The 27,183-nt window shown below is 40.1% G+C and overlaps 1 protein-coding gene and 1 long non-coding RNA gene across 12 annotated transcripts in view; one reads left to right on the top strand and one right to left on the bottom strand.

Moving 5' to 3' along the window:
• UBE2D3 (ubiquitin conjugating enzyme E2 D3) overlaps positions 1–27,183 on the bottom strand; it is a 70,486-nt gene that overhangs the window by 25,867 nt on the left and 17,436 nt on the right. For 4 of the 11 annotated variants that reach the window (XM_067736836.1, XM_067736843.1, XM_067736847.1 and 1 more), the window contains exons 1-2: positions 2,310–2,463; positions 1,376–1,530 (exon numbers count right to left, since the gene is read on the bottom strand). The exons of 1 other annotated variant lie outside the window; for it this stretch is intronic. In XM_067736836.1, the coding sequence (XP_067592937.1) occupies positions 1,376–1,399 (24 nt within the window). In that variant the 5' untranslated portion in view covers positions 1,400–1,530; positions 2,310–2,463. 6 more of the 11 variants (XM_067736837.1, XM_067736838.1, XM_067736839.1 and 3 more) reach the window with 6 other exon arrangements.
• Positions 3,047–6,955, top strand: LOC137223991 (uncharacterized). Its single transcript, XR_010943169.1, has 3 exons — positions 3,047–3,693; positions 4,242–4,295; positions 4,841–6,955. It is a non-coding gene; the product is annotated as an uncharacterized lncRNA (long non-coding RNA).

Genomic DNA, 27,183 nt, shown 5'->3' with positions numbered 1-27,183 from the left:
CCAAAGTCACACGTTAAATAAATGTAAAATTAAGCAGCATCAGGTCTATTTTTAGTAAAGCCAAGTCCTTGCCATTCCGTCCATGTAAACTATTTAAAAAGCAACCTATCAAAACCAAAGTTTGTAATCCACAACCTCCTCTATTTCCTAGTTTTAGTAAGGCTGAATTTATTCCATGGCATTTTTTTCAAGTTAGCTGTAAATACTCCACCCTCCTCGATTGTGCAAGAACCAAACACATCACACACAAGTTACAAAAAAGGGAAATACAGTCTGAGAGTCTGAATATAGATAAGTCTCGAGCAGAAGATCTTAGGGCAGTGTACAACCTGATGTAAAAGTTAACATTTAACAAAGAATATTATTTCATATTATTACGAAAGGAGATGCCGGAAAGAGCCTGAACCACTTAAAGCAGCCGCCATCTTAAAATGCGGGATAGAAGTTAGAGCAAGAAAATGAGACTAAACCACCGGAGGTGGAGGTTCCGCTCACCCACCGAGCCTCGAAAAACCCTATTTTTTCCAACACGGATCCACAGTGTACCATCAAACCTCGTTTTAAATAGCTTAACAATTTCCCCGGAGGCTGCTATGAAACGGACTGAGGCAGACATAGGTACACCTACCCTCCTCTCGCTGCCACCACACTCTCCCCCCCTCCCCCGCCAAAGCAAAACGGAGCTTCCAGAAGGGCTTTCCATCAGTTCCCGGCGCGCCTCATGATGAACAGTTTCGGGTGAAAAGCCGCAACTACAAAACACAGAAAGCGGCAACACTGTGTCAGCCCACCTCCTCCCAGCCCCACTTACTCCTGTGCAAGCTGCCCAGAGTCGAGCAGTTTCTGGCCAGGCCCATTCACTACTCTTCAGCCGGTGAGACTTCTACCCCGACCCCTTAATCCCGTTCGGGACTCGCCGCATTTCTTAGGTCTTCTCTCCTCTGAGCTTCCCCCGTCTCTTCTTCCAGAAGGCCTGGAGCCTTGATCTTACAACTAAAATAAGTTTCCAAGCCCCGAGAATAGGAAGCGCCGTGACATTTGCGGGAGCGTCTCCCGGCAATTCCGAAGAGGGACTAAACTCTTCTTCTCGAAGAATCGAGGCGCCTGCAATCACCACTCTCCCTCATCGCTAATTTGCACCGATTCCATTGAAACACGCTCAAGATAACACCTCACTTGCCGCAAGTGCTCTGTTCCTGAGTTTTCCCCCTCGCTTCTTCTTAAAGTACAGCCGCGTTCCCCATCCCCCAATGGACGAAGTGACCCAAGGAAGAGTCTTTCCGAAATTATACGCCCCCCCCAATGCCAAGGCTCTCCCTCCCGGCTGGGCCTTCCTTTTCTCTCACGCCCCCATTCCCTCCGCCCCATGGGTTACCTTATTAATCCGTTTCAGCGCCATAGTCTGTGCTTTTCGTCTGGCTCCTCACTATCTCGGTGTGTGTTCAAAGTTCCGGCCAAAACTCTTGATTATCCCGGCGGCTGGGAAGGATTGTCTCTTGGTCTCACACCGGCTCTGCCAGACACAGGCGCCTTTTGCAAAAACGGAGCAGATCAGCACTCGCACAGGCCCCGCAGAGACCCTGACGAGTCCAAGTCCCTCAAAAACGGTCGCGATCCGGGGTGGGTGGGGCGGCAGAGCCACCGACAGCCTCTATGCCGAGCTTCGGCCCGAAGAGGGGGCGAGGGTGCCGGGAAGAGCGGAGGGGTGGCTCCAACTGTGACTTCCCGGCCTCTCGAAAGGAAGAGACCCGGGTGGGAAAGGAAGAGGCGTAGGAGAAAGGGGTGGGTGCGGGGCAGGGTCCGGGGCCCAGCAGAGGAGGAGCCGGGGCCTAGTCGGCGCTACGCCGGCGTCACTAGGGCAAAGAAAGGCAAGGGGGGAGGGGAGAACAGGAGACTCCGGACTGACGCCCGGCTTCTTTCGGCCGCTGCTCAAAAGTGCGGCCGGGGAGGGGAAGGAAATAAATCAGAGGCTGGATGTGTACCGCTGTCCCCGCAGCTAGAGCTATGCTGTGTCGGCCCTGACGCCACCATACACTCCGCCTTCCAGCGCGCTCCCGCGCGCTCCCGCCCGCCCAGCCACCGCCACCACGCGCCCGAGCTGCCCCTGAGGCTCCGGCTTAGGTGCGAGGACGCGCCCATTCCCCCTCCCCCTTAAACGGGAGAGGCCCCGGCGTCCCCAGCCTTCCCACCCTACCCCACCCAACAGGCTGGTCACTCAAGCCACCGAGGGCCTGTATTTCCCTCCTTACCCGGCCGGCCACTGGGCCGGCCTCCCTTCCCTTCCCCTAGCCGTCCACACCCACGCGTACAGAGGGGCCGGGGCCTCCCTCAAGCTGCGGCCTCGGCCTCCTCCCCGCGCGGCAGCTGGTGCCTCCCCGGCCCTACGGGGCTCACGCGCACGACACAGCCACAAGATGTCCGCTCTGACGGAACTACTGCCAGCTGCCACGCTCCGCCCCTCCCCCCTCCTCCTGCCTCTTCACCGCCGCGTATCAGTCCGCCAACGCCGCCGTCGCGAGCGCGGCGCGAATCTAAGGGCGAAAGAGGACGGCTTGCTCCCCAGGTCCTGGGCCGAGCGTATCTGTGCCAACCCCCTTCTCCTTTTCGGAACAGCACCTTCTTACTAAACAGATCGGAGGTTGGACTGGGAGGGCGGGGGCCGGAGGCAGGTCATGGGCTGGGGGGAAGGGTAGACGAGCGGCGGAAACCCTTAGACTCAGAGAAGCATCGAGAACCGGAAGGAGACCATGGGAGGAAGGTAATGGAAGCGGCAGCTGCGCGGTCGAGCCCCATGCCCCTCCCGACAGCGTCCCCCAATTTCCTCACTTGGTATTGAGGAGGCGAATCTCGCGAGAATCTCGTGGCTGGCTAACAGGAGCTGTAGCGCTGCAATGACTTAAGGGCAGTTTTGTGCCCTCTTCCTGATAGGGTCCCGCCCCCAAATCCACAAATTCTCGCGAGATGCAATGGGGCACCGGATCGACCTGGGGCGGGCCGTGGCCGGGAAGCACCGCCCCTGAATGCTTATATTGGTGGGAGGGAGAGAAAATGGAGTTTCCCGCACTGGTAAGAGCGCGAGCCGACACATCCCTCTGTCAGGCGCTCAGTCAGGAATGTGCTGTGGGAGGTACTATGGGTTAATTACCGGATACCTTTAGTCTACGTTGACTCGGGCTTTTGAAGTTTCCGGTGCAGCAGGTGAGCGATATTGGCTCGCCTGCCGGCCTGGGCTGGTTAACCTGTGGGAGGAGTCGCCCCTCAAAATGGGAACAGTTATTTCAAATAGAACCGGGCAGGCAGCTGATCAGCGCTCCCACGTGCGGAATCCTAGTGCTATTCTGACCCTAGGGCCTAGAGGGTCAGCCCTGAGAACAGAGTGACCATTGACTAGACCCCAGAATTAGAGCAGCCTAGAAATCAAGCTCAACTGTGAATTGATTAGGAGGGAGGGTAGGGAGATTGGGACGGGCTGTTTACTTGCCTCTGTAATCAACGATCACCATCGCTAAGGTTTAGGTATGGGAGTAGGTTTAATACCTTTTTCTTCTGTTGCTGTGTTTCAATTCCTAGAGCCAGAAAGTTGCAAAACTCATTCAAGAAATAAGAGTTTGGGGTCCGAAAAACTCAGTACTTACTGAAATATCCAGGGAGAGAAATACGGGGTTTTATTCTGCCGGTGAAAAGGATGGAGAGGTGATTTTGCTTTCTGGTATATCATACTTAGGGCACAGGGTAGTAAGATTAATTTTATAGGGCATTGGAAAGTAAGAACTGACCTGCTTATGGTTTTCTAACGTTCCTTAATGACCCCACTTAAGAGAGTAGAGATCTTTAAGAATTAAATGGAAATATAAATTTGTTTTTTAAATATACTTGACTTTTAAGGGAAAGCAGGAAGCTATTTCCTCCTACTATAAAATATTACTTAATAAAAACTTATTAAGCCTGTGGTAAATTTGTATTATTCAAGTGACCATAACAGCATCACTACAGCAATTAGTGGAACAGTTCTTCTCAAACTAGTATCTTGGAATCACCTAGGATGTGTTCGAAATGCTGATTTTGATTTAGTAGGCCAGGGGTGGCGCCTGAGATTCTGTAATTCTAACAAGATACAGATTACTCAGAGGACCACCCTGTGAGTACCAGAGCACCAAAGTGCTCACCTCATGGCCTGCTGGACACCTCTGCCCCCTCCTTTTTTCCTAAATAAGCTTCCTTTTGTTCTCTCTTTTAACCAGTCTAATACAGTAGAAACACAGGATTAGACAATTGGAGTGAAAGAAGAAATGCAGGTTTGAGTTCTTGTTCCATTGCTTCCCATTTGTGTGATATCGGTGTGGTTACCTAGTTTCTTAAACACTAAAGTAGGTATAATAATAGCTGTCCTTTCTCAGGGTTATCATATGCTTCAGATGTCATAATGCATGTAAACGGGCACTGTAGACTACAGTACTGTATAAATGTAAGTTATTAGTCAGTCAAACATTAGCTGGCCATAGTGTGAAACAAATCTATAAGAATAATAATAAATATAAGTAATATTTATGGAACATTTATAATGTACCAGGTACAGTGCTTATTAACCTCTTTTCACAAATAAAGAAATTGATGCACAGAGAGATTAAGTTACTGTCCCACGGTCACAAAGCTGATAAATAGCAGAAGTAGAATTTGAACCCATGCAGTTAATATCAGAGTATTTATTGAATGGAGTATTTATTGTCTCTTAATTTAGAAAGTGGGAGGGTAGGATGTTTTAGATTTCTACTTTCAATACTATCCGAAGCTAATTTTATTTGACTTATTTCTCCCTCTATTTGTTTTGCTCTTTCAAAAGCCAAGTATAAGAATGGTAGGAGGGCTTCCCTGGTGGCGCAGTGGTTGAGAGTCTGCCTGCCGATGCAGGGGATGCGGGTTCGTGCCCCGGTCCGGGAAGATCCCGCATGCCGCGGAGCGGCTGGGCCCGTGAGCCATGGCCACTGAGCCTGCGCGTCCGGAGCCTGTGCTCCGCAACGGGAGAGGCCACAGCAGTGAAAGGCCCACGTACCGCAAAAAAAAAAAAAAGGTAGGAAACATTCCTACCTACTCAGAGGGAACTCACAAAATCCAGGAGGTCCATGAAGAAAAGCCCTAGAGAAGCTAATTTGTACTACCCTAATCTAAACAAGCTTTGGTATGAAAATATAATGGACCACATCAATGCTCTGAATTAACAGAGCACAGAAGAGTGAGACAAATTTGAGGTCAGCGTTCTTAACTGTTTTTGAGCCACAAACCACATTAGCAGGCTGATGAAGCCATGGACTCTTCTCAGAATTATGCTTTTAAATGTATAAAATAAAATTCATAGCATTACAAAAGAAAAAAAATTGAAACAAGCTCAAAATATTCAAGAAAAACAAACTTTTGATATAGGAATATATGGGCTTTATTAACACTGTAAGATCTAGTGTTGGGTCTAATAAAGACCAAATTTTTGAAATAATGATGAACATAAAATTTCCAGAGTTTGCAACAGTTGTAATGTGATATAAAGGATCTGTGATTCCTATTGGAGATACAGACATAGGTGCAGCTCTTTGGTGCTTTCAGTCATAATTGAAGGAAATGCTAATTTTCAGTTAGAGATTAGTAAAAATAAAGATGTAATTTTTTTTTTCCCATTCAATTTCACACACCCCCTGAATTCTATTCATGGACTTAATGTTAAAAAACCTTAGGTGGAATCAAGTAGGCATATTACTGTTGGTAAGCTTTGGATTGTGACATTTTAACATGGAAATATAATTGATATTCATAATAATAGTGATTTATTAAGAAAAAGTTTACCACTAGTATACTGTTGTTAAGAAGGCATGGAAGTGTGTAATAGGGTAGGAAATAAATTTATCCCATTTGTTGATTTCTTTTTTTTTTTGGATACCTATAAAGGTACCCTATAATAAACTACTACCCCCAACATCTAAAAAAAAAAAAGGTACCCTATAGAAAATTTACCTATCCAGAGTGATTCATTTCCCAAGCATTTTGGATAACTTAGGTTTTACTGTATCACTCTTACTTATTCGTAAATGCCTTTACAAATAAGACATGCTGGAAGAATTACAAAATGAAAATAATAACCAAAGATGAAAGAAATTAAAATACTGTGTATTTAAAATTCTAAATAACAAGTGTTAATAATTGTTATTTGATGTACTGTGTGCTGGGCCCTTTAATCCCCATTACACAGATGAAACATTCAAGGTCTTACAATTACTAAGTAGTACAGCCAGGATTTAAACCTAGGCAGTCTGACCTCAAAGCTCTCACTCTTTTTTTTTAATTGAAATATAGTTGAAAAGCTCTCACTCTTTACTAAGGTGTTTATTTTTTTTACCCTTCGACTGTTAGCCGACTTTAATTTGCCCACTAGTATAACAAATACATATTCACTGCCTCAAAATATTTTCACCCAGTGTCTAAAAGGAATTAAAAAAAATTTTATTGAAGTGTAGTTGATTTACAATGTTATGTTATAAAAGGAATTTTCTAAATTCTTCCTTTGCTGTGGTATTGCTTATATCCAACACTACCTTTAAAATAAGTGGGCTAGGGCTTCCCTGGTGGCGCAGTGGTTGAGCGTCCGCCTGCCGATGCAGGGAACACGGGTTCGTGCCCCGGTCTGGGAAGATCCCACATGCCGCGGAGCGGCTGGGCCCGTGAGCCATGGCCGCTGAGCCTGCGCGTCCGGAGCCTGTGCTCCGCAACGGGAGAGGCCACAACAGTGAGAGGCCTGCGTACCAAAAAAAAAAAAAAAAAAGTGGGCTACCAGTTGGGTCTAGAAAATAGTTTGTTTTACAGAAATTTTTGTTGTAATGGAATTTTGCTTAGAAGATGAAGAAATCCACTCATGCCTTTTCCTGCCCTACAAACATACTTTCATATCTGAAATTAAACATTTGTTTTATAATGGTGCTACTGTATTTTTTATATTGACCACTGTCAGGGTTGTATGGAAGAAATTATTGCATGTAAATAAATCCTAATATATGAAGTTCTAGATTATCTATGCTTAATGGAGGCAAGTGATTATGAAATCCCAAATTTATTTTTATTTGGCACTGAAGTGAATTTATTGGTTGACTATGCTTTCTATTTGTTTGTATTTACACTAGCATACTTACATTTCTACTCAGTTTTGCTAAGGTTAAAATTAAAACGACCATGGCCTAGAAGTATTTTGATGTTTTAAGAGGCAGTTTAGGATCAGCTCAAACTTTAAAACACTATTCACATGTCTGGTATTATAGAGAACTCACTTTACAGTTGCATTTGACCTATTTGAATTACGATGATAGCAACGTCCCCATCTGAAAAAAAGAAAGGAAAATAATCATTTTTTTATATAGCAGTGTGCAGTATGCTAAAAAAGACTATGGTTTTATATATTGAAAGAAACATTCAGAAGTTAAAAAGGTGCAAAAATGTTGAAGAAATAGCTAAACCAGTCCCTTCCTTCTTAATGAATATTGTATTGAAGTCTTTCTAATTATGGTAGGTCAGATTTTCTTGCATGAAGTGGCATAAAACTGAAGAATATAAAGAATGAAGAAAATTAGCATAAAAGTGGCAATGGAATAACTAATCCAAATTATGAAGTCCTAATATTATATGAATGCATCAGTGAAGCTACATTATTGTAATGTGAGTACAGGGGTTAATTAAAACGTACTTGTGAATAAACATTGTTAGCGTAGACTAGTACATATACTTACGTTATTAATATTACGGCTATATTTTTAGATCTTTGTCACAGAATTTTTTCTTCTTATTGAAGTATAGTTGATTTACAGTGTTGTGTTAGTTTCTGGTGTACAGCAAAGTGATTCAGTTATACATCTATATACACACTCCTTTTCATTACGGTTTATTTCAGGATATTGAATATAGTTCCCTGTGCTGTACGGTAGGAACTTGTTCTTTATCTATTTCGTATATAGTAGTCTGTCTGCTAATCCCAAACTCCTAATTTATCCCTCCCCCACCACCTTTCCCCTTTGGTAACCATAAGTTTGTTTTCTGTGTCTGTGTTTCTGTTTTGTAAATAACTTCATTTGCGTCATATTTTAGATTCTACATATAAGTGATATCATATGGTATTTGTCTTTCTCTTTCTTACTTCACTTAGTATGATAATCTCTGGGTCCATCCATGTTGCTTCAAATGGCATTATTTCATTCTTTTTAATGGCTGAGTAGTATTCCATTGTGTGTATATACCACATCTTCTTTATCCATTCATCTGTCGATGGACATTTAGGTTGCTTCCATATATTGGCTATTGTAAATACTGCTGCTGTGAACACTGGGGTGTATGTATCTTTTCAAATTATAGTTTTCCCTGGGTATATGCACAGTAGTGGGATTGCTGGATCATATGGCAGCTCTACTTTAGCTTTTTAAGGAACCTCCATACTGTTTTCCAGTGGCTGCACCAATTTACATTCCCACCAACAGTGTAGGAGGGTTCCCCTTTTCTCCACACCCTCTCCAGCATTTGCTATTTGTAGACTTTTTAATGATGGCCATTATGACTTACGTTGTTACAGAATTTTATAACTTGCTAAGGACACTGGCTCTAACACAGTTTATGCCATTTTATTAACTTAATTACATTATAAATGCTACGGTCCAGATTTAATATAAAACTATGAATATACAAAATGCATGTTTACAAATTCACTTGGAATAGGAAATATGGAACCCAACTCAACCAAACATTTTTCATATTATTTGCATAAAAATCAAATTAGTTGGGCTTCCCTGGTGGCGCAGTGGTTGAGAGTCCGCCTGCCGATGTAGGGGACACGGGTTCGTGCCCCCGTCCGGGAAGATCCCACATGCCGCAGAGCAGCTAGGCCCGTGAGCCATGGCCGCTGAGCCTGTGCGTCCGGAGCCTGTGCTCCGCAACGGGAGAGGCCACAACAGTGAGAGGCCCGTGTACTGCAAAAATAAAAGAAAAAAAAAATCAAATTAGTCTCTATACCTTACCACTTCAGAATTTCATTTTAATGATCAAGACAAGTGAGTGTGGTTTAGGAAACTACTTTATTTCATACTGAGAACACCATTTTGACCTTGAGGTGGTTTTTGGCACATAATGAACCACGCCCAAATGTTAAAGCTAAAAATAAATTTGAGCATTTTCAATGTAAAAACTTGTATACATGAATGTTCAGAGTATTATTCATAATAGCCAAAAAGTAGAAACAACCCAAATGTCCATCAGCTAATAAATGGATAAATAAAATGTGGTATATCCATATGATGGAATAGTATTGGTTAATAAGAAAGAACAAAACACTGATACTGCTGCAACATGTATCTTGAAGCTTGAAAATATTCTGCTAAGTGAAAAAAGCCAGACACAAAAGGCCACGTACTGTATGATTCCATTCATATGAAATGACTAGTAGATTACTGGTTACCCGCGACTAGGGGCAGGGAAAATGGGGAGTGACTGCTAATGAGTATGTGGTCTTTTTGGGGGGAAGGTGATGAAATGTTCTTAAGTTGGATAAAGGTGTTGATTACACAACTCTGTGAATATTCTAAAATCCACTTAACTGTACACTTTAAAAGAGTGAATTTGATGGTATGTGAATTATCGCAATGTAGATTTTTTAAAAATAAATTTATTTCATTTTTGGCTGCGTTGGGTCTTCGTTGCTGCGCGTGGGCTCCCTCCAGTTGCGGTGAGCGGGGGGGCCACTCTCTGCCACGGTGCGCGGACCTCTCATGGCGGCGGCCCCGGCCCCCTCCCTCTCCCCCTCCTTCCCTCCTCCCCCTTCCCCCCACCCCCCGGGGGCGCATGGGCTCCGTAATTGTGGCACACGGGCCCAGCCGCTCCGCGGCGTGTGGGATCCTCCTGGACCAGGGGTCGAAACCCTGTCCCCTGCATTGGGAGGTGGACCCTCAACCACTGGGCCACCAGGGAAGCCCTAGATTTAAAAAAACTAATGAATTAGAATTAAAATGTGAGATCAGCCTGGAAACTTACTACTAAATATTTTCAATATCTCATACTTTTCTGGTTACTGATGATAAGATGGCATCCTTTTTTTTTTCATCCTTTTAAAATGTAAAAAATTTACATCCAGCAAGGTTTTTCCTTCAGTACAAACAACAATGTAATTTAGATTTGGTTTTAACATAATAAGCATTTGCTGTCAGTTAGTCTTAAATTTGGAGATATTTTCATCAATGTTATTTGCTTTGTAAAACATAGTGATTAAAATTAATTTTAAACAGCATTATATTGGGACTTCCCTGGCAGTCCAGTGGTTAAGACTCCATGCTCCCAAAGCAGGGGACGAGGGTTCCATTCCTGGTTGGGGAACTAAGATCCGCACCCTGCATGCCACGTGGCTGGGCCAAAAAAAAAGCATTATATTTTATTGAAAATTAAAGTTCATGATTATGATCAGAAATAGAATACATCTGATTTTGGCATACTCTAAATATAGAAAAATTTCTTTAAAATTTCCAATAAAAATCAAGTAGTTTGAAAATTGGGGGTAGATCATCTATATAAGGAATTTGAGGGTTAGGTGCTGTCAAATGACAAAACTAAAACAATTTAGTAATGAGTTTGATGCCCTTTATTCAAGGGAAAACAATCTGTGGATTGAGGTTGTACAGTGTCTCATAATCAGTGCAACACTCTTTCCCTTCCCCAGGGATTTTGGGCAAGCGTGAGTTTTAGAGCCTTAGAAGCTTCAGTGCCAAAACAGGGCATGACTGCCTAGGAGGTCGGGGATTTCCTTGTAAGGCCAGCAGGTCCTGTTTTCTAGGGTCAGGTGAGCTAGTTAATAGTTAAGCTGAGTTGGAGGATTGTGATTGGTATATGTTAGATTTCCTTGACAGGTGTGTCATGTAATTGCAGGCTGACGTAGATTTAGATTTGTGGTGTGGGCTGAGCCACTGGGTTGGCCTCTATTTTTTGGGTCCCGAAATATGAATTAACTTTAAAAGTACTTAACTAAAAGTAAGGAATTCAAATTAAAATTACTTACCAACAATAATTATAATCTTTCTTGTTTCAGTAACAATCTAAAAAGTCTAAAGTAAACAGAGGTGTGGTGTGATTTAGACCAGAAATGATCATTATTTTACCCATATTGAATTTGATTATTTAAATGTAGGTGAGAATTCTTTAGTAAGATAGTGATGATAAATTTAAAATTCTTCTATTAGAGAATTTTAAGTTAGGTGTGATTATAGGAATGTTGTACACAGTGGTTCTAAAGAATCAGATCTATATAGTATCTAAGTGGCTTAATGGAGCAACTTATGTGAGGCTTTTAGTTTTTAATACTATCTAGTACCTGTTGATTTTTTTCATTGCAAGAAGTACTGATTTTAGCACATGGCACATAAGAAAGAATGAAACTTACTAAGAAACATTCCACTACATCTAAAAAAAATTTTAAGAATTTGGCTCATTTGGTGTTGAAGAAGTGTGACAGTTTCAGCGATATCCCATCATCAAAACATATTAAATCTCAAAGTTAATGATTAAGTGAATGGGCTTTATTATATATACCCAGTAAGAACAGTATGATACGGATTCCGCATCTTATAAAAAGACCTATTCAAAATAGAACCCTGGGTGCTACAATACTTGAAATTCAATTCTCCAACAGTAATTTAGACAAAAAGGCCAAGAGTTGATGTAAGTAGATATTTGCAGATTTGTGTGAATTTAGCTTTGTCTTGTTTTCCTTCTTTCTATTCTGCACTAATGGAGAGAAAGGGAAGATTACCCTGGAGCATTTTAGGGGTAGGGCTAAATGCGTACCCCTGGCTCAGACAGGGCTGTAAGTAGGGACAAAAGGCAAGGTAAGGACATTGGAGACTAGATGGAGAGGTGTGCAGAAATAAGTGGGAAGGAAAATGTCAAAGGTGGACTGTCCTTGGGGGAACTGGAAGTGAAGAGGAATCCTTTTTTTCTTCCTCTTTACTCAACTACTACAAGGTCTCCTACTTTAGAGAACAGAATTCAGGGTACCACCCTTATGGTGGTTCAGTTTTACATAACTTAGTTGCCTTTTTTGTACTTGCTGGCTTAAAATCTAGTCACTGTAACATGTTCATATATATAATAGTTCATTTTGCCTTCTGAAAAACTTCCTTATTTACAGTTTAAAAAAACGTGTATTTACATTATGGGACTGCTTTTGATGTAAGTTAAGGAAAGTTATACAGTGTGTCAGTCAACAATATTTAGGTCTGACTAGGCTAAGCGGTGTCTTCAGGTTTAGGCCGAAGGATGTTAATGTAGTAGAGATCTGTTGATATAATCACTCCCATCTTTTTAAGTGTTCATTTTTAAAAAAATATTGAATGCTTAGTATGTGCTAGGCACTGAGCTAGATGCTGAAGATACATAGATGAAAGTCAGATGTCACCTTGAGGAAAAATTTTTAACTGGGGAGACCATTAAGTATCAGACAGTCACCATAGAGTGTGTTCAGTGACATAAATGCATACATAGAGTAATATTAATGTGCCCAGTTCACCAGTGGGGGGGGGGGGTTATCTGCAAAAGGGAGTTGTATTTAAACAAATGAAAAAAAGGGCATACCAGGAAAAAGAAAAGGGAGAAATGCTCCTAGGCAGAACAACATGCACAGTTTCAGAGAACTTGACCAGGTAAGTTTTAGAAATAACAAGTTTCCAAAACTTACTTTGGAAAGTAAGTTTCCAAGGTACTTTGGAACTTTAGAAGGTACTTTGGCTGTAGTAGTAGTAGTAGTAGTAGTAGTAGTGGTGGTGGTGGTGGTGGTGGTGGTGGTGGTGGTGGGGTGTGTGTGTGTAGGGGGTGGGGGGGATGAATGAGAAAAGAGACAAAATATTGAAAGACAAGGCTGGATATCTTGAGGGCCTTATTAACAAGCCATGTTAATGAGCTCAGATTTTATTCTGAAGGGTATGGGATGAGCGAATTGAATTTTTAGCATAAAGTCATGATCAGATTTTAATCATGAAAAGATAACTATGATAGCAATGTGGAAGATGTAACAGAAGTGTATGTAGAGGTAAAGAGACCACTTGAGATGCTACTGAAATAATCTGGATGAGTTGTGATTGTGAGAAAGACCTAAAATAGTTGCAGTAATTGCACTAAAGACCCATAATACAGGAGGTATATTTAGTGTATTTAATGGGTAGAGCTGACCTTAAGAAAAAAAATTTTTTGAGGCTACCCCTCCAGTTATTTATCAGAATGTTATAATAAAATCATATATATGCACACAGACACACACACACACACAACATGACGATAAACTATAATAAAATTGCAAAAAAATAAAGCAAAATATACTTATAAACTTGGTATAAACTCCTTAAGCTCTTAACTCTTAAAGAACTATGAAACTAAAGTTTATATATTAAATGTGGAAAAATGTAAACTAATAAAATTAATATCTGTGTGCTACTTGATTTTTATTTTATTTTTTACAAATTGCCTCTTGAAACAAATACAGAGCTGACTACTGCAGTTTAGGTACTTTTAAATTTGGCACGTCTATACTAACTGCTGTGTTCCATATGTAATGACCAGCCTTCTCTACAGAACCTTTAGGAGACCTTTGTTCATTCTTTCACTGATGTCATTTAGCTTTCACATGGCCAGAAATAAGCAATTGTTATCTATTTCTGTTCTCATTTGCCTAAGACAAAGTACTGTTACATGGTGCCAACAAGGTCATCAACCTAAACACAACACAGGCTCTGGAATCACATGGCAGTGCTTAGTTGTAAGTGGGAATCAAGGTGATCTGGACTATATTAATTACTATAGATTAATGAAATAAATCAACATGAGGAAAAATATCTGGTAAAGAATTCAAAGATTCTAGTTTGAGAAACACTGATGTAGAGGTTATAAAAATCCTTTGTCATATACCTAAAGTTGAATTTGTTGAGTCTGACCTTGTGACTCCTCCATTGATTCCGACTTTACGCATCCAAAAAATATTTGACCACCTACTGAAAATATCAAGCGTCAAATGGTATAGTAGGTTCAAATATACTAGGGATTAGAAATTTGTCAACTAAGATTTGTTATTGAGTCATCTGTCACTGAGTGAAGTGGTTTTGACAGTTTAAGTAGGTCCAGGAGTGAATGGAAAGAGAAAAAAATGGAGAGCTTGGCTATGATAAGAAATTAGAAGGTAGGGTATTAGCTTAAAGGAACTCAACGGAGATACTTTTTTTTAGAATGGGAGAGATTTGAGTATGTTTATAGTCTAGCAGGAGTCATGACAGAGATGAGATACAGAATAGAGATATCAATCAATGGAGCCAGTTTCTTCACAAGATGTGACTGTAGGTCAAAAAGTATTTGATTTTGTACAAGGGGTAAACTTACCAGGGACTAGAGGGAAGATTAGAATGGGTAAAAATGAAGATAAATTCTAGGTGGGAGGAGGCAGGAGGTTGACCATTAATACTCAATGTTCTCACCTTTCTTAGTAAAATAGGAAGGAGTGCTATGGATGACAATGAGTTGGGCATGAGAAAAGGAAGTAAATGTGGAATCACTGAAGAGGGAAGCTGAAGAACTAACTAAAGAAAGGAAAGAAAGTCCTTGTTAAGGGCCTAAGGTAGAAGATCATGAATTTGTCAGGGCAATTTTCCATGTGGTTGTATACTTGTTTTCCCTTAGCCTTAAGAACTTTTCACATGTGTGTTTAATGCCCATAGGATTTGTTACTACATGCTTACAGGCTTGTATTGCTAATCAATGTGTGAATATATTTATGTGTGTGTATGTGTGTGTGTATATATATATATATATATATAAAAATCAGTGCTTTTAAAAAATGGTATACTTTAGTACCTTATGTTGGTACTTTTTTTAAAGTGTAAGATCAACAGCTCTTCTCAAAACTTAATGTTCCCATCTCAAGAAACTCAAATGACAGAGTAAAAGTTTTTATGCCAAATGAGAAAGACAGGGAGTGTGGAAAGAAGTGAGAGGCATTTTACATTTAATTATGATTCATCTAGCAGATATTTATTGAGCACCTACTGTGCATCAAGCTCTGAGCTTGGCTTGTGGATAAAATTTACATAGTTTTCATACTTTGTTTTTTCCCCAGGAGTCCTTAAGTCTGTAAAACTAAGAAGTTGCCTGGGTTGGAAGCTGAAGCCTTGCCCACTCAGATTCTTTATCACTTTCCTTCCATCTCCAATCCCCACTTCCACTCAGGATACCTCAGATGGTTCTGTGGGTACCCCTAGTGTTCATTAAACACAGTCTGAAAAACCAAAGGTCTAATGAATATTAATACTGAAGCCTTGTTATAAGAATAATAGTCACATGTAAAACAAATAATATGAAATTTATTAGGGATAAATGTAAAGACAGGCACTCAGATGAAGAGAATCTGGCCTAACAGCAGGCATGTGCTAAAGACAACAGCAGTGTGCTTAGGGTTGCCCAAAGAACCTATACAGTTTTACCCTGAAAGATGGAACTGAGTTATCCAGAACAAAGCAGTTACCTTTTACTCATTTCTCCTGGTCATACCACAGTAGATTTTGTTTTTTAAATAGCTTTATTGAAATATAATTGACATACAATAAATTGCACATAAAGTATACAATTTGATAAGTTGACATACGTATATACCCATGAAACTATCACCAAAATCAAGATAATGAATGTATCCATCACCACAAGTGTCCTTGTGCTCCTTTGTAAACTTTCTCTTGTTCCTATCCCTCTCTCCCCTCATCCACAGGAAACCACTGATGTGTTTTCTGCCACCATTGATTAGTTAGTATTTTCTAGAATTTTATTTAAAAAGAATCATACAGTATGCCCTATTTTCTTGTCTGGCTTTTTTCACTCAGTGTAATTGTTTTGAGATTTACCTATGTTGTGTCTCTTAATAGTTCATTTTTTTAAAATTGCTGAGTAGTATTTTGTTTTATGGATATGCCACAATTTCTTCATCCATTCACATGTCAGTGGACATTGGGATTGTTTGCAGTTTCTATTATGAATACAGCTGCTGTGAACATTGTTGTATGACTGTATGGACATAACGCTTTCATTTCTCGAGTAAATAGCTAGAAGTGGAATGGCTGGATCATATAGTAGGCATATGTTTAACTTTTTAAGAAACTGCCAAACTCTTTTCCCAGGTGGTCGTACCTTTTTACATTCCTACCAGCTGTGTATGAGAGTTCCAGTTCCTCCTGACTTCTTATGATTAGTCTTCAGTCGTAGCCATTCTAATAGGAATGTAGTAGTATCTCATTGTCCTTTTAGTTTGCATTTCCCTAGTGACTAATGATGTTCAGCATCCTTTTTTTTTTCATTTTTCTTTTCAGCATCCTTTCACGTGCTGCTTTGCCATCCATGTATCTTCTTTGAAGAAATGTCTGTCTATATATTTTTTATCGGTGAATAATGACAGTTTTATTTATTTCTAATTTTTATGCCTTTTCCCTTTGCTTTTTTTTTAAAAATAGATCTTTATTGGAGTATAATTGCTTCACAATACTGTGTTAGATGCTGTTGTACACCAAAGCGAATCAGCCATATGCACACATATGTCCCCATATCCCCTCCCTCTTGAGCCTCCTTCTCATCCTCCCTATCCCACCCCTCTAGGTCATTGCAAAGCACCGAGGTGATCTCCCTGTGCTATGCTGTCTATATTTTTTTGCCCATTCCTTGTTGGGTTCCCTTTGTCACTATTTATTTACAGGCAACACAGATTAAACATGTACAGCAGCCTTAAATGATTTTAAAAGTAAAGTCATAACAAGGTAATATATACATGGAGGAATATGAAAAAGGCATGAAGGACTTTACTTTGTGAGATGGTGGAATTTAAGGGTTGACTATATGAATCCGAGTATTTGTTTTTTATCATTAGCTAGCAGAACCACCTCAACTCATATTGCTTATTCCTTGTTACTTCCACAACTAAGAGTGTAGGCCATAGTATGCTAGAGCTGGCTTATGCTGCCTTATGAGTGCCAATTTTAAAATTTTTAGGAATTTTGCAAGCTGACTGTTAAACATAGCCTTTATTAGAAAATAATTGTATAAACTGAAAGTTACAGTAAGATCCAATATAGGACTTAATAATAAATACTTGAAACTCATTTCCTAGTTATTTTGCTGTTTTATTATTATCCACGTTTTTATGAGTATGTCTATTGTGTCCACATGGTGGAAGTATTATTATTTGACAGTATACGCCTCTTTCCAACTCTGTGTTCAGTGATGTCCTGTAGTAGCTTCAAGTGGGTCACAGTGGGAGTATTTACCCCAGAGAAATTTGCAAACATTACAATCAGAACTTTCCCCCCTCCTGGAGGGAGTTGTTAAATTTACCGGCATACCAGTAAAGACAAAGCCCTTTGAACTACACTAACTTACTGTCCATGATGAATAATTGAAGCTTCAGTTACACAGAGAATTCACCTTTGTGAAACACTTAATTCCTCAAGAACAGATCAATATTTCTGCTACAGAATGAAGGTTATAACACCTGTTTTCCTTGCTGCTCAGTTTTTTTCTTACTTCCAAGTTCCCTAAGGTTGAGAATGCCAAAGTCTAAGTACTGGATAAGGGAGGGTGCTAATACATTATTTTTGTGATCCCAAATTTAAAAATACATAAAGTACTTTTTTGGAGTAGAACTAGAAAGGATGTTAAATACAGAAAATTGTAATGGGCAAAAAAGTAGGAAAGGCAAACAGCTCTATATAACCAAATTTCTATTCATGTAGGAATAAGGGAAACTAGACTAAAATGAGAAGGAGCAAACCATGATACAAGAGGAAGTACAAACTTAAAAAAGATGCTGGATGTTATTGGGAATTTAAAGTTACCCATTTGGTAACACAGTACAGCAGTCTAGAGATAATCAAACTGGGGGGGACAAACTATTAGTCCAAAAGATAAAGTGACTGATACGGTTGAGTGTCCATTACAATTAATTTTTTTAAAGTACTAGGAGAAGGGGGATGGGATAACTTGGGAGATTGGGGTTGACATATACACACTACTATACATAAAACAGGTAACTAATAAGGACCTACTGTATAGCACAGGGAACTCTACTCAGCACTCTGTAATGGCCTATATGGGGAAGGAATCTAGAAAAGAGTGGATATACGTAAATGTATAACTGATTCAGTTTGCTGTACACCTGAAACTAACAACACTGTAAATCAACGATACTCCAATTAAAAAAAAGTACAAGGAGAAATGAAGAATTTCAGAAGGAATAGAAACCATCTTAAATTTCAGGATCTAAATGAAAGGCATATACATTTAAAATATAAAACAGGGCTTCCCTGGTGGCACAGTGGTTGAGAGTCCGCCTGCCGATGCAGGGGACACGGGTTCGTGCCCCGGTCTGGGAGGATCCCACATGCCACGGAGCGGCTAGGCCCGTGAGCCATGGCCGCTGAGCCTGTGCTCTGCAATGGGAGAGGCCACAACAGTGAGAGGCCAGCGTACCACAAAAAAAAAAACAAAAAACATGCATATGACTTTCAATAAGACATTTTTTTATGTCTCACATGGAATTCATATAGAAGTTAAAGAAAATGTTTGCCTGGATTATGGTAAAGGTACTACGACCTTAAGGTACTGGTAGTGACAACTTTTTAGAGTAATGTACATAAAGAGTAACAGTTTGGTATTAGAGGGACCAAACAAATAATCCTTAAACCAGTCAATGTCCTGTATAATAATTTTACCAATAAACTGGACAAAAATTTTATCAAATTAATCAGTAGGTACAAACGTTTTGTTTTGTTTTGTTTTTAAATGAGGAGGTAATATAAATTCCCAAGGAGATAACTTCCTTCTCTCTCTAGGAACTTAAATTTTTATGAAGGAGATTGAATGAAATGATCTCATATGAAAAATACCTAATAATATATGAAACTAACAAATGTAACAGAGAACCACCTGATGAACATTTCCACAATTAAAATTAAGTGAATCATTATTTTCTTACTAACTTTTTCCTTATTTCCAAAATCAACTCCTCTTCTGACCTATTTAGATGAATATATTTTCTAGTGTCCAAGATTCAATATCAGAGTAATATTTTTTCTTTCACCCTTACCAGTCTCTACTGTGGGCCTTCAAATACATATTTAGACCTTATATTTTATAACATACAGTTTAAAATATTTTCATCATTGTATTTGCATAACCACTCTGAGTTAAGCAGAAGTTATTAACATTTCATCATTCTGTTGAAGAGCCTACAAGGTGACTGGCATGTGAACAGGAAGCAGAATAAGAGGTTAAATGACTTGCCCAAGTTGACAGGACCAGTAATTACAAGTCCTGTGATTCTAATGTCAACATTCTTTTATCTACAGACTAAATATATGTACAACTACTACCTGTGTGTTTTGATGGAGAGGGGGTAGGGAGCACCGGGTAAAATTTTTGACATTAAATAAAAAGAGTCCTTGCAACCTAAGTGTCCATCAGTGGATGAATGGATAAAGGAGATGTGTTACATATATATACATTGGAATACTACTCAGCCACAAAAAGAATGAAATCTTGCCATTTGCAACAACATGGTTTGGACTTGGAGGGTACTACTCAGTGAAATAAGTTAGAGAAAGACAAATACTGTATGATTTCACTCATATGTGGAATCTAAAAAATTAAACTAGTGAATATAACAAAAAAGAAACAGACTCACAGGTATAGAGAACAAACTAGTGGTTACCAGAGGGGAGAGAAGTAGGGCGAGGGGTAAGATAGGAGCAGGGGATTAAGAGGTACAAATGACTATGTATAAAATAAGCTACAAGGATGTATTGTACAGCACAGGGCATATAGCCAATATTTTATAATAACTATAAATTGAATATAACCTTTAAAAATTGTGAATCACTATGTTGTACACCTGAAACTGATATAATATTGTACATCAGCTATACCTCAGTTTAAAAAAAAAAGAGTCCTCTTCAGTTCCACTTCTGGTAACGAAGAACTAGATGGTTTTGATCATGCTTCTGCTGAGAACAACTAGAAAAGCTGAGCCAAAACAAAAAAAATACATCTGTTTAAAGGCACTGGAAAGCTACCAAAATGGTGAGGATTTCAGGGCCAAGTTCTAGTAGATGAAGACAGGTTGGAGATGCTTGTAGCATCTCTGCTGGAGGCATCTGTCTCTTCCAAAAGCAGCTAAGAAGGTGAACAGAGCTTTTTCAAGTTCACAGGCCTAGGTGTGGGTGGAAAGGGAGAAAAACTAGAGTTGGGCTCACCAAGAAAGAGATAAACACCTCAGTCTTACTGTTGAGATTCTAATGTGCTGTACCCTAGGAGTCAGAGTGAACTGAAAATAGATTGGAACTGGCAGGGACTGAATCATCTCAGGTCCCAACTGGATTGTAGTGATCTGAGGGTACTAATGGCCCTAGCTGCCTAACTGAAGTAAAAGAAATCCTCTCTAAAAGAAAGTAATGCTATCCAGAGCGTCAAAATATCTATACAATATTTTATAATATTGTATCCTGCACACAGAAAACCATAATCAGCTGTATGAGACGATATGACAAGACAGAGAAGCAACCACAGAAACAGGACCCACAGGGATTATGAAATGAAGACTTCAAAATACTACGATTAGGGAATTCCCTGGCAGTCCAGTGGTTAGGGCTCGGCATTTTCACTGCAGTGGCTCGGGTTCAATCCCTGGTCAGGGAACTGAGATTCCACAAGCCACGTGGCGTGGCTAAAAGAAAAAAAACATATATACTATGATTAATATGTTTAGGAACTTAAAATATAGGACTAAGAATGATTGTAGAGAATGGAAACAAAACCAAATGGAATTCTATTATTGAAAGATATAACAAATTAAAAACCCAGTGAATGCATTTAATAGCCAATTACACAGAGCTGAAGACAAAATTGGAGAATTGGAAGAAAATTCAGAAGAAAATATGCACACAGATTAACAAAGAGATTAAAGGATGAAAAATGGAAAAAATTTAAAAAGTAGAAGAGATAGAGTAAAAAAGTCTAACGTAGGTTTAATTTTTTTTTTTTTTAATTTTTGGCTGCATTGGGTCTTCGTTGCTGCATGCAGGCTTTTTCTAGTTGCGGCGAGCAGGGGCTACTCTTCGTTGTGGTGCATGGGCTTCCCATTGCGGTGGCTTCTCTTGTTGCAGAGCATGGGCTCTAGGCGCATGGGCTTCAGTAGTTGTGGTGCACAGGCTTAGCTGCTCCACGGCATGTGGGATCCTCCCGAACCAGAGCTCAAACCCGTGTCCCCTGCATTGACAGGTGGATTCTTAACCACTGCGCCACCAGGGAAGTCCCAAATGTAGGTATAATTAAGACCCAGAAGGAAAAGCATGAGAGACTGTAACAAAGTGATACTGGAAGAGATGTCTCAAACAAAAAGCATCATGCCTCAGATTCAAGAAGCACTATAAACCTTAAGGAAAAGGCAAAGAAAACAATACCTAAGCACTTCATATTAAAACTGCTGAAAACCAGAGAGAGGAAATGTTGAGCATCCATAGGTAAGAAACAAAGTATTCTATCAAATGAATGACAATAAGACAGCTGCTTTGCAACCAAATGGTGCTATCTTCAGAGTAAAATAAAATAAAATGTTGCCAACTTAGAATTCATACTCAGATAATATAACTTTCAAAAGTTAAGACAATATAAAGGTATTTTCAAACAAACAGAAAATGAGAATTTGTCACCAGCATCTCTGCCTTGGAGGAAAGAGCAGCCTTCGAGCAGAGAGAAATGATCTCAGATGGAAGCTCTGAAAGGGATGAAGAACAATGAAAAAGAAAATACATGGGTAAATCTCAATGAATATTAATTTTACAAAACAATGCTGATATACTGTGGTGTTAAAAACATACAGATTTAAAACATTAACACCACATAAATTGAGAGGAGAGGATAAAGTGGTCTAAGGTGTTCACACTGTCTTGGAAGTGGATAAAGTACTAGTATATACTAGACTTTTAGATGTCCAGTATGCACATTCTAATTTCTAGAGTAATTAATTAAAGAATAGTAAAAGAACATATAGCTAAGAAGCCAATCAAAAGGAAAAGGTGGAATAAAAAAACCTGATCTATCCCAAAGGATAAAGAAAGTAGAGAAAAAAGAGTGAAGAACAGGGGAGACAAGAAACAGTAGGATAGCAGCTTTAAAGCCCGATGTATCAGTAATTACATTAAGTGTAAATTGATTACCCCAATTAAAAGTCAAGACTGTTGCCTTGGATTTATAAAGATACACCTTTAACCTGTTTTCAAGAGACAACCCTTAAATATTAGAATGCAGAAAGTTTAAAGTGAAAAAATATGCAAAAACGAACAAAGACTGTGGCTATGCTAATATCGAAGTAGATTTTAGGCAAGAAGCAATACAAGGATAAAAAACTCATGTGTCAAGAGTCCTAACAGGAAACAAATGATACACTCAAGGGACTTCCCTGGTGGCACAGTGGTTAAGACTCCACGCTCCCAATGCAGGAGGGCGGGGTTCTATCTCTGGTCAGGGGACTAGATCCCGCATGCATGCCGCAACTAAGAGTTCGCATGCCACAACTAAGGAGCCTGCCTGCCACAACTAAGACCCGGCACAACCAAATAAAATAAATTTTAAAAAAATGACGCACTCAAGATCATTTAAGGAAGCTGTTTTGTTTCTTTTTTTTAAAGAGAGGGACTAATTACAAATTTGTGTATAGGATATGAGAATTACAAGGATAGTTCTGTAACCCAGGGCTAACAGCAGGAGAACTATACCTCCCTTAATCTCCAAGAGACAGAAGAAGTTAAGCAGTCTCGAAGGAGAGAGAACTGTGAAGAGTTCATCGTGAGAGAGGCAATGACCTTTGGTCAAGGTACACATCCAGTTCAAGGCAACCTCTAATGGCAGGAGCCAGGAGGAATATAAATGCTCATCTCACTCTTTTCCACCACAGTCTCCTTCCATCAGCTACAATGTGATCATGGGGTGTCAATTCAGTCATACTCTCATCGGAAGCCAAAAACATTATCCACCCCAGAATTTTTCATACTTGGTAGGGGAGAAAAGAAACAAGTAACAAAACATAATCATAGTTTCATAAAACCTGTGTTTTAGCTGGTCATGAGGACTAGGTTCATAAGCATAGCTGCTTTCTTTCACCACCCATTCTAGGTTTCTCCCACTCAGCTTGCACCTAAATTGAATGGAGTTCTTTACCACGTGTGGCGACCCAAACATTCATTCGTATAAGATGAATCTTAGTGGAGGTCCTTTTTGGGTTACTCTAGTTTTCTTATTGGACTATCAGCCAAGAAAATACTAAGAAGCAATCTTGGTGAATATCATACATTCCATATATAGTCCTACTTACTCCACTGTGTAGCAGCAATCCAATTTCCCCCTGTTAAAAGGAATCTTTCACCCTTGGCAGTAGTGATCCCCTCCCTCCTTTCTCTGTTGATTAGTGATAGAAAAAGCCCAAACCTGCCAGCAAGCACTGTCCACTTCTAATTCACTGAAACCATGTTTCCTAGGAAGCATTCCTCCCTTGAGTACTAAAACCTCCAAAACCACTAAGTCTGAAGTTTCAGGGACCAAAAAATTCCTCAAGTGGTTTATTAGGCATAATAAAAGAACCCAACACAAATGCATACGTATGTACACCCAAAGACATACACAACAATGTTCACAGCAGCTCTCCTCCTAGTAGCCCAAAAATGGAAACATCGGGGCTTCCCTGGTGGCGCAGTGGTTGAGAGTCCGCCTGCCGATGCAGGGGACACGGGTTCGTGCCCCGGTCCAGGAAGATCCCACATGCCGCGGAGCGGCTGGGCCCGTGAGCCACGGCCGCTGAGCCTGCCTGTCTGGAGCCTGTGCTCCACAACGGAAGAGGCCACAACAGTGAGAGGCCCGCGTAACGCAAAAAAAAAAAAAAAAAAAAAAAAAAAAAAAGGAAACATCTCTGATGTTTATCAACAGTAAAATGGATAAATAAATGTGGTATATTTATAAAGTAGAATACTGTATAGCAATGAAAATGAATGAACAACTGCTCCAGGTAACAACATGGATGAATCTCACGTTAAATAAAAGAAGCCAGACACTAAAGAATACATTATTCAATTTATATAAAAGTTAACCACTGTCATGTATTCAATTTATATAAAGGTTAACCACTGTCAAACCTAATCTTTGGTGTTAGAATTCAGGATGATGATTACCTTTGGGAAGGAAGAAGAGCAATGACTAAGGGACATAGTTATTGATGTGGGTGGTGATTACATAGTTATCTTCACTTTGTGGCAAGTCATGCTGAACAATTATATTTGTGAATTTTTCTATATGTTATGCATCCTTTTAAAAAAATTCATATAACTGCCATCTTGTGTATAATGTATAATTTCTCTGGATGCTTTTAAGTGTTTTTCTGAATTAGTTTTATCAGTTTGACTGTAACATGCATAGGTGTGACTTTCATTGCAATTTTTCTGCTTGTGATTTACTGAGCTTTTGTGGATTTGTAGTTTTATGCTTTTCACCAAGTTTGGAAAACATGCCACCAGTTGTTTGTTTGTTTGTTTTTTACAAAATCAGTCATACTGAAAATAGAGGGACTACTCTCATCTCCACTCTGCATACATTTTGGGAAAGGTGGCACCAGATACTGATTACTGATTTTAAGCATATACTCAATTCTTTAGGTCAGCATCCCCAATTTGCAGGTTATTGTATCCCAGCTGGCCTCATAAATGGAACCAGCTTTCCAATTTGTTCTCTCCAAGTTTTTGTCTAGCCAGTCAACTCATAAGCTGCTGACAACAAACCAGTGTATACCCTTACCTCAGGCCATGTCTCCTAAAATTCTTCCCTATGGAAGGATTTCCCTTTACTATTCTGGGTCAGGGCCACTAATGAGTGGTGGTGGTGTGTAGTGACCACTCACATCCAGCTATTGCCAGCTCACTGCAGATTCTTCCATGAACAAACAGGACCCATGCTTTTTTCTCTTCCATTAATTGGTCAGAAAGAACTCCTCATGAAGCCAATTTATATGGGTTTGGGGGGAAGTGCTGAAGGAGTAGAGTCAGGGACTATAGGAGTCTGAGTCACCTGCTCATTTAGTTTAATTGTAGCCATGTCCCAGTCTCATAGGGAGTAGACTGCTTCTGTGCTCATCCAGTTGTATGGTTCGGTGAATCAGATAACACCAGTTCATGATGGGTGGTTTTATTATTCACATGGTCACTTGATGTCCCATGATCAGGTGTTCCGTCTCTACCAGGTAGCAGGAGCAAATCAGGAGGTGCTTTTCAAAGAAACAAAACAAAATGTTGTTGGCTGAGGCAGATACATCCTTACTCCAAAACCAAAGGGTTTATGTTGTAATTCCCCTATTGGAACTTACCCAAGGCTTCATTTAACATCTCTAACACATGAACTTCCAATACCATTGGATCTGCCCAATCATAAGGCCCAACTGGCAAGACAGTTTGCTCTGGGCCCCACTCAAAACATGTAGTCTTATAGTTATCTGGAAACAGATAAGAGCAGGTCACCCTAATATACTTTATTTTGTTGCCTCCAGAACCCCAAAAGGCCTGCTACACATTTTTTCCTTCTTCTTTGTTATAATGGTAGAAAACACAACTACCTGTCATTTATTTGAATGGATATCCTAACATGTCCTAGGCCACTGCACCCCTAGAAACTCGGTGCAGGTCCTGGAAGTTTTGCAGGGTTTATCTTGCATCTTCTGGCAGGCATATGTCTTATCAAATCATGCAGAATGCTTGCTACTAGGTTCTAGCCTGCTCACTAGGTTCATTTAACATAATTTCATTGCTGTAATAGACCAGTGTGATAGTCTATGGTACAATGATATGGTCAAGGTCCCTCCATACCATAGAGACAACAGGAAAGCTGACACAGCCCTGACACAAGACAGGGTGTACTGTTGTCCCTGCCAGTTAAACGCAATCTGCTTTTGGCTTTCTTTCCTGACTGGAATCGGGTGGGGGTGGGGCAGAGCGCGTTTCCAGATCCGTACCTGTGTACCAGGTCGCAGTCTGTACTAACTTCCTCCAGTGCAGGTACCACACCTGGATAGCTGCAGTTGGCACCCCACCTGATTAAGCTTTGCAACAATCCACTGTCATTTCTCACTACCCATCTGGTTACCACACAGGGAATTTAAATGGGAATCTGGTACGAATCACCATGCCCGCATGGGGGCACTAACTTCTGTACTGCTTTTCTTTTACTGTCTTGGGAGGGAGTGGTAACAAGCAATTCTGAACTTCTATGTAGTCCTTCCTACCATAATGCTCAATCTATTGGTCAGAAAACCAAAATGAAGATTGCTTCAATTATTAAAATATATTTATTCTTACTACACATCTGGGGCTGGAGAAATAACCAGTGTGGGTCTCTCTGGGCTCACTGTTAGCTAGACTCTGGCCAGGACTCCATCTGTCACTTGACTTTCTTAGGCCCCCTATTTAACCAATAAATAGCCACCAGAGAAGGATTAGGGCAGTGATTCCCTAACTTGCTCACTGGAATTACCTGGGGAGCTTTAAAAATACAAGTGCCTGGGTCTCACCCACAGAACTTATATGAGTTAATTGGCTTGGGGTGTGCCCTTGGCTTTAGAATTCTAAGGTCTTCTTATGTGCAGACAAGTTTGGAAACCAGTGGGTTAGGGGAAGATTCATGGTTATACCACTGTGGCTGCATTGCAGGTTCCTCCGCTAAAGGACCAAATCTCTCCCGATCATCAGGAAGTACCAATTTAACTGTAATAACACAAGTTAGTCTACATCTCAGAATTTTTCCACCTAAATATGTCAAGCAGCACCTTAATAGGTTAATCTATTTTATTTCCAGGGACCTCAAGATCATTTAGTATCCATTACTACTTTTCCCTGTGGGTCAAAACACTCTTGTTCACATTTTCGTTTTTGGCTTATTATGGTAATTGTGCCCACCTTGTCTCTGACGGTTGTACGCTATCATATGATCTCTACCACTTTAGACTTCTTTATTCCCACTGAGATCAGGAAACTCAATTCTACCACAGCTTTCATCACCATCATTTTTGCAAACAAAGGAGAA

This window comes from Pseudorca crassidens, chromosome 4 (genome assembly GCF_039906515.1).
Source record: "Pseudorca crassidens isolate mPseCra1 chromosome 4, mPseCra1.hap1, whole genome shotgun sequence".
NCBI lineage: Eukaryota > Metazoa > Chordata > Mammalia > Artiodactyla > Delphinidae > Pseudorca > Pseudorca crassidens.
Note: the sequence above shows the minus strand (reverse complement) of the source record. Positions and strands in the feature narration are given on the sequence as shown.